This window comes from Columba livia, chromosome 3, assembly GCF_036013475.1.
Source record: "Columba livia isolate bColLiv1 breed racing homer chromosome 3, bColLiv1.pat.W.v2, whole genome shotgun sequence".
NCBI classification, from domain to species: Eukaryota; Metazoa; Chordata; class Aves; order Columbiformes; family Columbidae; genus Columba; species Columba livia.
In genome coordinates, this window is record NC_088604.1 from 84,263,303 (window position 1) to 84,274,065 (window position 10,763).

Sequence of the window (10,763 nt, forward strand, 5' to 3'; positions counted from 1 at the left end):
TGTTAACAAGCATTCATGGGGCCTTGAGTATTTCTGGTTTTAGCTTTACGTTCTATGTACTCCAGGATTCTGCCCATCTGTTAACCATTTATTTCCCCAAGGAGAATTTTGTCTCCCACCCCTTATGGTCTGTCTGATACCAACATAGAGTTTTACTCTTCTGGCCCCTCTCCTGAACATGTGATGAGTGCACGGAGCCCCATTGAGATCAGTACACAGACATACATTGTTTGTTCCATGCTAAAGTGGACACGCAGGCTGGTGTGTGCTGTACCTTGTAGTCATTTTAGAAGATAATTATTCGGAATGGAATTTATCTGCTTGTTCGATGCAAGTTACTTTCACAGTGGTTTCACAATACTGCATGCATATATCCCGACATACAAATAACTTAAAAGACATTAAGGGGAATATCCAGTTGATTCTGAGTACAAACAATATTGGAACAAGTATAATTTCATGTATTTGCATACACAGAATTAATTTTGTATAATAATAAAGGTAACATAGCGGTCTTCTTTCAAAAAGCTTTCATGATTTACAATATTACAACCTTAGACACTAGTCTATTTAATTTTGAACCATTTTCTGTGGACACTGTTGGGGTATTTGCTCGAGGGGCGGTATTTTTTTTTAAACAGACGTTGTTGATTATATGGTTATTTATACTAAAAGTAGAGACAAGCTGCAGAATTTGTCTATGGGAATGTAGTGCTGCTGTTTCTTAAATTGCTTCCTTAAATCTTTTACTCCTTAGGATTATCAAACGTGGCTTGACCTCAGAGAATTTGAAACACGCATTGGAGAGCGTTACATTACCCATGAGAGCGATGATGCACGCTGGAAAGAACATGCTTATGAACACAACCTTGAGTACCCCCAGCATTTTATTATGGCTCCTAATCCAGATGACATGGAGGAAGACCCTTGATTTATTATACATTATGCAAAATTGCAGCAAAGAAGGACGCTGCAGACAGAAACTGAAGATAAGTTTTGGAACAGCTGTTGCTCTTTCTGAATGCTGTATGCATAGTTCAGTGCATAAAGCCCCAGAAGATCCTGCATTGACATAAGAATAGACTGTTGTCTGACAAGCTTTTTTCCATCTCCAATTTAAACTATGAGTAGTTACTGGACAGTGGGATAAGCCCTGTTGGATAACATTTCACCAAGCTGTGTGGCTACAAAGCCATTAGTGAGGTGCAGTGTGTACAGACTGAATGGTTTGTGTGTTTTTCAAGGGTGTTTTTTTTATAGCCTACACAGTAAGAATTTTATAATGGTTTTCTAATCCCTATTTACTAGGCCATAGAGGACTGTTTTCTGTAACTTAGATGTGTCTCCCATTTTCTAAGCTCTGCATGGTGAAAAGAGATTGTAAAAAGAAATCAGTGCAGAATACCTTGGCTAATAACGAAACACAGTGGTTTAAGTTGAATACAGTTCCATAAATGAAGGAATAATTTGCTGCATGAAGGAATAATTTGCTGCTGTTAGAGATAGTTAACTTGGCCTGAATTTAACTTTTTCTGGATACCCCAAAGAAGAAAACCCTATAACTAATTATATTCCTCTTGAAATGCTGGCCAACAATCTGAAGAGATGACAATCAAAGCTATGCTAGTCCTGTCCTTTGTCTGTTAAAACAGAGCAATAAGCCACAACAGTGTGTTGCTGTGCAAGGCTGGCACATGTCATGGATACACACCAAAGGCGTTTTGCCTTCAGACCACACAAGTGATGCACAGAGAGCACACCAGACTCGATGTAGCATATCCTTTCACTCTGGAAAAACAGCTTCTTGCAGAAGGATACGGAAGACTAGGGAAAAATACATGCAGCTTTTTTCTGTTGTTTTGAGTAATTACATTTTTAAATTTTTCTAAGATTTTTCTATTTTTTTTAAGGTTCCTTGGACTTGCATCAGGAGTAGTTTGTAGCCTGCTAGCTTGTATCTTATCTCTGCTCAAAACCTAGGAGTAACAGTGGACATCAAATCACCTGTTCCTTCTGCCATGGCAGCTGGCTTGTAGGAGAAAGGGCTTTGCCTTCTGACCTTAACCTGCAGCCCCTCCTGTCGTCTTCACTGTGCTCAGCGTTGTAGTTTGAGCTGAATGAAGAGTCCAAAACCAACTCCGAATTCAGGTTTTTTTATGCAGATGCCTCAGTTGATGGATTCCAAATCACTTACTGGACTTGTGGCACAACAGAGAGGAAGCAGCAGTAGTCTGTGGAAATGGTTCCCTCAGAGGACAGTGTAATGGTTACAGTTCATGGTATTTCCAAATGTTTGAGGCCATGGATGCTAAATGCAAATGGAAGAGTTGTTTTTTTGTCCTATTTTAAAAAACAGAAAGGGTAAAATCTTATTGTGCTGCTGGGAGGTGCTGTAAATATCACTGATGTGCCAAGCTGCTTAACTGGAGCTTGGTTTGAAATACTTAAAACACTGATACAGGCTTGAACTGCAAAGTCAGTGAGAGGCTTTGGGGTATCTCCTCTCTCTCCTACAAAGATATCCTTCTGTGTGCGTATCTGTACATAAGTGTTTTTTTCTACTGCTGTTATTCAGGTAAGGAAACAGGTGAGCAGACCTCTTCTAACTTGTTAGATATACCTAAATTTTTACACAGTTATTTCAGGGCTGGCAACTGCTTGTAATGACAGTGACCTGGCAGTACAGTCAGTGGCAGTTGCGGAAGTATGTACCCACAGGTAGGTTTGGGTCTTTGCACCTTTTCTTTTCCTATTGCCCTTACCTGAACTGCCACTGAATCTTGTAGGTGTTCAAGTTGGTAAAGGCTGAACTCTGGGTTCCCTGTCAGGGTACACCACGCTTCGTACAAAACGTTGGTGCAATCTGTATGGCAGTTGCCTACAGCCAGAAGCAGGCAGAGCACTTCAGCCTTTCCAACCATGGCGTGTCCCCTCTCCTAGCACGTGTTTTTCTCAGGTTTGTGCCACGGGACTTGCCTCTCTCCTGCCCTTGGGGTTACCCTCCCCCTTTTATGCTGTCAAGGCGGTGCAAAGGAATTCAGAAGGGACAGAATTTGTCCCTCAACTTTGCCATCCTGTTAAGGCAGGGTTTCAGGACTGCTTCTTCAGGGAGGTGCTGTTTTATGTCATTGGAACCAGAACAATCAGTTGGTAGTCTAGAATTTGCCCAGACTAGGCAATGGAAGCAGTGATTTTTTTTTTTTTTTTAATTATTATTTTTTTTTTTAATTATTCCCCCCCACACTTCAATTTCTACTTCTGAAGTGACCGAATTTCAGGGAAGCCATTGCTATCATCCATCCAAACTGTAAATACAGTCTGGTTTTAAACTTCAGATTTTATACTTGAGCTGTCACTTCAGGTTTTCCTGTGGGTTTTTTTGTTTCTTTTAAGGGTGGAAAAAAGCCAGCTTGGTCACTTGGAAAAGCACAACAGGAATGGTGGAAGGAGGGGCTAGTAATGAAGTAGAAGGCCTGGCTGATGTCTCTCCCCATGAAGTCTGTTCTGCTCCAAAATATTATGTGAGCTATTTATTCTTGAAGTTGTACTAAAAAAAATACTGTTGGCCTTTGGAGGAGATTGCCTGACCCTGTTATGCAGACTTATGGGGCCAGACAGTAGTAGCCACAAGCAACTAATCACTGAGGAACCGAAAAAAATCGGGCATACATTAGGAGTAAACTTTCTTCAGAGTAGTAAAAATAGCTGTTTTTGATTCTTTTTTTTCCTACCTTTACTGCAGCCTTTGACAGCAGTAGGTTACAGTGTTTCATATCCTTATCCCTAGATGAATTAAGTTACGTTCATTCAAGAAATAGTGCTATGATGCTATAAAAAAGCTCATGTAAGATTTATAGCCTCAAAAGGACACTGTTAAGTACTTTTATATTTTTATACATCCCGTTGTTTGTAAATATCCTCTGATAAGCTTGAAAATAAAATTTATTTCCCTATCAGACTCTTTATTTACATGAATTATCTCTCACCATTACATGTTCTTAGAAGTAAATGTTTCTTTATGCTTCCTTGATTGTGGATTTGTCATTAGATATGCCCTGCTGTGGGAATTCTGTTAGCAGGAGCTTTGGAACTAATAACTCTTTTTGCATCGTTCTGTCACCATTCTCTTTAAAAATATCTTCAAAAATATCAAGGCATTTTGGGTTCTAAGCAAGTACCAAAGCTGAGTACCTTGAAAGTCTCCATAGCACATCTGTTACTGATGAGTTTTAACTTTACTCCACTAGTAAATACTTCACTCAGCTCTATTATAAGACTCATGAAACGCTGTTCATTCTCTGCTCCGCATATGCAGATTTCTGTATGTGCGGTGTTTCATTTCCACAGATATCATGTAGGTAAGTCAATAGGTTTAGCATGCTACATTATATTTGTTCTGAAATAGCAATTCCTGCCAAAATGAGGTTAGGCCCTGAAGTGTAGATTGCTGTGAGAAAATTGCCTGGAGAAGTCATGTGACATTTCATGTGCTTTCAGTTCAAAGATAAATCCAACTATTTAGTTCTTACTGTGGCTGTAGCTATATGCTGACTATATTATTGCAAAATATGTAGTGTGTGAAACCATAAAATACAGGACTCTATTAATTTTATTTTTTTTTTTTTAATTTAATAAGTTGCTGTTGAAAGCTACTACTATCATTTTGCTGTAGTATTTGAAATTACTTCAGTAAGAGTTCACTGAATCCAGCAACAGGCGGTAAGGGAGACTCTGATTCTGGCTTATGTTTCTTGTCAGGACGTGCAAGTCTGTGGTGAGGCAGCAGGGCAAAAAAGCTGAAACAGTCCCCCATCTTCTTGGGGTTCATCAGCATATCATAGCTGTGAAGTAACTGCTCACGAGTTGCTGTGTCACGTGAATTCTGCAAGAGCACCTAAAAACAAAGAATGTAAGTTACAGCCCTTCCTGCTTTCCTACCAATTCCCTCACACCTGCAAATTCTTCTTGCATCCTTTTTGCTTATAGTCATGTAACCGTGCCATCATGTTCAGTAGAATGGGTGAGATCTGTGGTGGAGCTCATAAATTGATACAGGTAGCAAAGTTTTGCATTAAATATTCTTAAATATAATATGATCAGTTGACTTTGAGGGATCTAAAGTAACTTAGGTCTAGGAAAAGCAACTCTGATCTCACACAGATATGTTGTTTGGAACAGATTTCTTTTAAAATCAGATATTTATAAAATTTCTCTTGCTGGTTTAGCGTATTGCTTGTGGATTAGGAGAGTTTATCTACCTGTACATGTATCATACCTGCAATCGGAGGTCAATGCCCATGTTTTTTAAAAACTCCCGCTGTTTTATGGGGCCTAATGTAGCTGTTCTTCCCTGTGTCATCTTTCGAAGATAGCTGAAATCAACATCTGCTGTCAGGTCTGCCGTACCTGGAGCGCTCAGCACATCATGAAGTTTATGATTTCGGAAACCCTGAAAAATTAAATTGGAAGATTATACTCAGCTATACTCCTAGCTACCATAGCTGGGGCTAGCAAAGACTAAACTGTGTGTGTCAGGGATGAGAATAGTAAATTTTACCTTGAAAATTTGAGATACATGTAGCAAGGGCTCAGATTACCCTTTCCCAGCTGACAGAAACCCTTACAGGTACTGATTAAATAAGACTCAATTATTCAGTTTTTGCTCATGTCCACCAAAGACCTTTTTCTTACAAGAACACAATGATTCAAGTGACAAATAAAAGACAGAGGATTGTGGCTTCTTATTTGAGGGTAAATTACTTACCCGGAAAGTGTCAGTTTTTGTTCCATCATGACCATAATCGGCAACCAGTGCAGCCCCACCACCCTTTTCTATACGGCAGGCAAGATTCTGAATGATGACACCGGCCTCGGGACACACTTCCACGTGATCTCTTGTTTCTTCAGGCTAGTGCAGAGTTCAAAGATCAAAACACCTGTATTAGCAAACCAGTACAGGGCAAAAGATCTTCGCAACTGACATCATGTGATTGCCATCACTTCATTGGGGCACAGAGGTCCAGGGTGCTTTGTAGGTTACCTCGAGCTTGAGCTAGTTTTTGTTAACAGTTATTTTCAATTAGTGTTTTCTGAGTGCTGGATTTCAGTCATCTCTTCTATAACCTATAGTCAAGTGAAATTAACATTTTTGTAACAAGTAAGAATACCTGCATCAGGTGAAACTGCATTACTGTGGTACTGAAAGCCCTTTGGGCTGTGTGCACCCTTCAAAAAGGCCTTTCTGTGTGAAACTCTGGTTTTAATCCCAACTATTTCATTTTGTAACTTTAAGAATCCTGTGAAAATTAGAAAAATAAAAACCTTAGACACTTTGCATTAAAGGTCAGTACCCAGCTGCACTGAGCTGAGAGCCTGGCTTAGGCAGGGCCACTGTCGAGGTGGTGATGTGACACGTGCAACGCAGAACACTTGCTGCTTCAGTTTGCTCTCTGAAGCACTTTGTTTAAGCTCTGATTTTGCAGGGTTTGATGTTCATGTTTGTTTTCGTGCTGTGTTTTCACAGCATATGAAGTTTAATTCTTGTGGAAGTTCTGCAGAACAGAAATGGTAAGCTGTATTTACTCATTTATAGACCGAGAGCCCTCCTTGCTGTCACAATAACTGAGAAGCATTAAATGTACTTGAAAGGTGTAAGTGCGAACTCTGGTAGGCATAACCTTACCTGAATAAAGTTTTGTGTTGCGGGGGTACTGGATGGCGACAGGACAAACCGCAGCTGATCAGGAACTTCTGGATCTATATCAACCAACACTTCACGCCAGCCTTTGTCTGTTCTCTGTTTAATGAACCCAGAGTACTCTTTTTCACACTCTTAACAGATAAAACAGTTTTTTATTTGATTGAACTAATGTGTTAGGTGTTTTCACAAATATTTTAAGAACATAACATGCTATTAACAATTATTTATTCCTATTTAATTCCAGTAACTGCCTTGGAAAAGCTTGTCATAAAGACTCATCTGCAGAGTCAACAAATACGGGTTTAATTATACTTAAAAAGAATGAATGATATTGTTAAGAAAAATCCTGCCTCTTCTATTGGCAGTGCAACATTTACCTTATCAAAATAAAATATTTTATTCCACCAGTGATTATCATAAACTAATTATCAAATTGAACAGGAAAGTTTCTTCTAAATGGTTATTAGCTGCTACTTTGCTATTCTCATTACCATTCAAAGGAAAGTCTTTCAGTCTTTGTTAGTAGTAGTACATAAAATAATGTGGAAATTAAGAACTTCATTAATGTAGCATAAGAAATAAGAGAACTTGAGACTTAGCAGAAAGAAATCTTTAGCTTTTTACAAGTTTTATCCATGCAAGAACAGTTACTATCTTTACAGGTATCAGCTGAATTAAGCCTTATTTATCCAAATTACGTTAGAAGTATTTTATCACCAGGGACAATGTGTGTGCCTATTTTGGCACACTAATTTTCTTCTTCCTCAAAGAGAAAAGGCAAATAAGTAGATAGCCACAATTACAACAATCTTCTTGCTATACCTGAAATTTATGTATTGGTAGGGCATCAAAAAACTCATGTGCCAAGTAAAAGCTGTAACCTGCGGGAAGGTAAAAAAGAGTGCATTAGGTTACTAATGCTTCCATAGCGGCTTCCAATTGAAAATTAAAATGTTTTTTTGAATGTTAAGGAACTAAACTAGTTAATGTGGTTGTGAAATAATTATCGTTAGTTCCAGCTTAGATACATCAAAGACAGCATTTCTACAGCCAGCCCTAGCTTCCAGTTAATGAATTTTACATTGGTGTCTCATGAAAGGAGATTCAGAAAAAAGCAGTAAATGGTTTCCCAGGGAAAGAAGAAGCCAGAATATATGAAATTGGGTAGCTATCCCAAAATAAAAGTAGTCAGAACACGGAGCAGTTACAAAAATGAGCCAAGATGCTGGCTCAGACTCATACAAGAAGAACAAATATGTATGTTAACTACTTTTGCATCCATTATGAAGGCTGACAGAGATGTCCTCCATTATCAAAAGCTGCAAATGGAGGAAGGATACTGGCCCTGTAGCAAGACATTGAAGCTCCTTACCTAGCGGCACATCTTGAATATCTCTGTACCAGAAAATGGGAATTCCCGTCTTGCTAATGCCTTTCATGTAAACAGACTTGTCCTCAGGGTTTGACTGCACCTTCCCTCCTGTCAGCATCTGTGCTTGGATCTCACTGAGTTTGGGACTCACTTCTACCAGATGAATAGAGACATCACATTTACTAAGTAAGGAGGCAAGCTGCTTGAAGACCTATAAAGGCAGATGAATTCTATTAGGCACAGTCACGCTCTGCATACATTAAAGGTTTAAGAATTAACCTTTAATCTCATTATTTATATTCAAGATACAAGATTTAGTTAGCTTTCATTTAATAAAATAATGAAAGAGACTGTGCTTTGCTCCTCCAGAAGGAGGTGGAAATTTCTTCTTCAATTTTAATAAAAGCTGCTATATTTCTAATAAAGTTGGCAAAATACAGCACACATTATATAGTTCTAAGGACAACATGAAATGCGAATTCAGAATAGTAATAGCTTAAGAGTGAGTAGCTCTAGTACCTGCAGAGGATTTAGCATTAGGAAAAAAATGGGTCAGCTTTCCCAGACACCATGACCAAAAAGCAACCACTATCCTACATTTCACTGTGGTTATTAGGGTTCTTCTCCATTAACATATGTAAATAGAATAAAAGTTCTTCTGAGGTACTAAATCCCATTAGTGATTTGTTTCTGAATCAATAACATTAATAGCCATGCAAGCAAGACAGAACAGAAAGGCTTAACTCAGAAGAAATCAGCCCCTGAAATCCCAAAGGAACAGATGCAACTTCACCCCTGGGTGACTGTCCTCCCCTCTTCCTCCTGGTGCTTGCACTGAGGTCTCCCTCCCTGTTACACACAGCAGCACCCTCCCAAGTGGATTTTAGTTTGGATAATGTTTTCCTATACAGAAGTATTTTGTAATGGAATATTCCCACCCTCCTCTTCTGTCAAGTAATGTTTGAAAGATTACACACCTGTATGCACAGTCTGTGCACCCTGGCCCGAGTTCTCCTTCGAACTCAGAGAGCTGGTCTCTGCTGAACAACAGAAAATTGCACATATTCTAATTACACTCTAAGCTGCAAATCTCATGAATGAGATGATTTGGTTACTAGGGAAGGTTAAACCCTGATAACAAAGCCTCATTCCTTCAGATTTCAGTGTAGTCACAGAATAAAGCCAGAAATGGAGAATATTAATATTAGTTTTCACCTACCCGTAATATATCATCAGTAAGTGTGCCCCTCCCTGGGCCCATTTCCACCAGCTGGAACGCTTTGGGTTTGCCCGCGGCTATCCATTCACTGATGTACCATATTCCTATTAACTGACAGTGAGAAACAACACAAAGAGTTGCAGTAATAACTTCAGAACTTGTGGAACGTGACATCTGCCTTTTGCCTGATAATAACTAAAATACTATACAATATTCTCTCTCTGTACTTTGAGGTTAGGAAAAATCATACCTAACTTTGCCCTCTTTAGGTATTAAAGTTGCAATTGTTTGCTATCAGCGCAGCAGAAGCCACTCTCCACCGTAAGCGGGTGGGACTCCTTTCTGGCTGGTGCAGGTGCAAGAACTTTTACAGTTTGAATGCAGGTCAGTGCCCAACTACTTCTGAATGGCAGTTCCTCATGACAGTGCCTTTGTGGAAATGGCATGAAGAACAGCGTTTAACTGATCTTCACTACTGGAAACGATACACAAACTAGACCAAACTCTGAAAATTATTTTTGATTAGAGTTTTCATACAAAGAAACTACCATAACTTTTTTTTTTTTTAAATAAGTTCTATATGAAGTTAAGTGTTAGTAAGCACAGATGCTGTCCCAGACTATAACACATGAAAGGACTACTCGATCTTCCAGAAAAACAGAAGACCCTTTCCTCCTCCAAAACCAATTTTTCTTTCGGGAAATACAACTCAAAGGTTCATGTCTATTGGTCGTCACTGCTGTTCAAGTATTTTGACACTGGTGATCACCTGTAAATCCCTGCCAGCCCCTCCAGCTTAGGAATGACGAGCAGCTATTTAAGACAGACACAGGCCCCACGCATTACCTCTCCGAACACCTGACTGATTTCAGGGGAGGTGACAAAATCCCCGCTCTCGCCGATGCCGCCGCGGCGCGTGTAGTAACCCTGCGTGGGGAGAGGGGAGAGGAGCCGGGGCCCGCTAAGCGGCGTGGCGGGGCCGCTGCTCGGCCGGCGGCGATGCCACCGCACTCCGGTTGCTCAGGCCCGGCCCGCAGACCGCCACCGAGCTCAGCCCCCGGCCCGGCCCCGCCCGCACCTCGCCGGGGTTGGTGAGCGCCTCCCGCATGTACTCGGCCACCGTCACCGGCCCGGTGGCCCGCAGCTTGAGGAGCAGGTGCCGCAGCATGGCGGAGGCCCGGCCGGGCCCCTCGGCCTCCGGCTCGCCCCCCGCTCCTGGGGGCCGGGAGAGGCAGCGGTTACCGTGGTGCCGGGGGAGCCGGCGGCGGCCGGCGGGGCCCAGGGCGGCGGCGAGGAGCGCGCGGCGCGCGGGCAGCAGCGCCATGGCGGCGGCACCGGCGGCCCCGGCCCGCTCCTCCTCCCCTTCCGCCGCCCCGGGTCCTGGCCACTGGGTGAGCACCCTGCGTCCCGCCGCTGTATGAGGACGAGCCACCGGATAAGCGCCGCTAGGACCTACCGTAATTACGGTAAGA

At 41.3% G+C, this 10,763-nt stretch overlaps 2 protein-coding genes across 4 annotated transcripts in view; one reads left to right on the top strand and one right to left on the bottom strand.

Annotated features, from left to right (window-relative positions):
- Window positions 1-3,956, top strand: part of PRKD3 (protein kinase D3) — a 47,308-nt gene extending 43,352 nt beyond the window's left edge. For both annotated transcript variants that reach the window (XM_021289400.2, XM_065057940.1), the window contains exon 19: window positions 758-3,956. In XM_021289400.2, coding sequence (XP_021145075.2) covers window positions 758-931 — 174 coding nt within the window. In that variant the 3' untranslated portion in view covers window positions 932-3,956. The remainder of the gene's footprint in view (window positions 1-757) is intronic.
- Window positions 3,957-4,607: 651 nt separating this feature from the next.
- On the bottom strand, window positions 4,608-10,668 carry NDUFAF7 (NADH:ubiquinone oxidoreductase complex assembly factor 7). Of its 2 annotated transcripts, XM_065057949.1 has the most exons (9): window positions 10,370-10,668; window positions 10,138-10,218; window positions 9,292-9,402; window positions 8,073-8,283; window positions 7,523-7,581; window positions 6,683-6,796; window positions 5,765-5,908; window positions 5,276-5,449; window positions 4,608-4,894 (listed from the first exon to the last, which is right to left on the bottom strand). In XM_065057949.1, the coding sequence occupies exons 1-9, from the start codon at window positions 10,613-10,615 to the stop codon at window positions 4,682-4,684; spliced, it is 1,353 nt and encodes a 450-aa protein (XP_064914021.1). In that variant the 5' UTR covers window positions 10,616-10,668; the 3' UTR covers window positions 4,608-4,681. The 2 variants fall into 2 exon arrangements, with proteins under 2 accessions (XP_064914021.1, XP_064914022.1); XM_065057950.1 differs by lacking the exon at window positions 10,138-10,218.
- Between the last annotated feature and the right edge of the window lie 95 nt (window positions 10,669-10,763).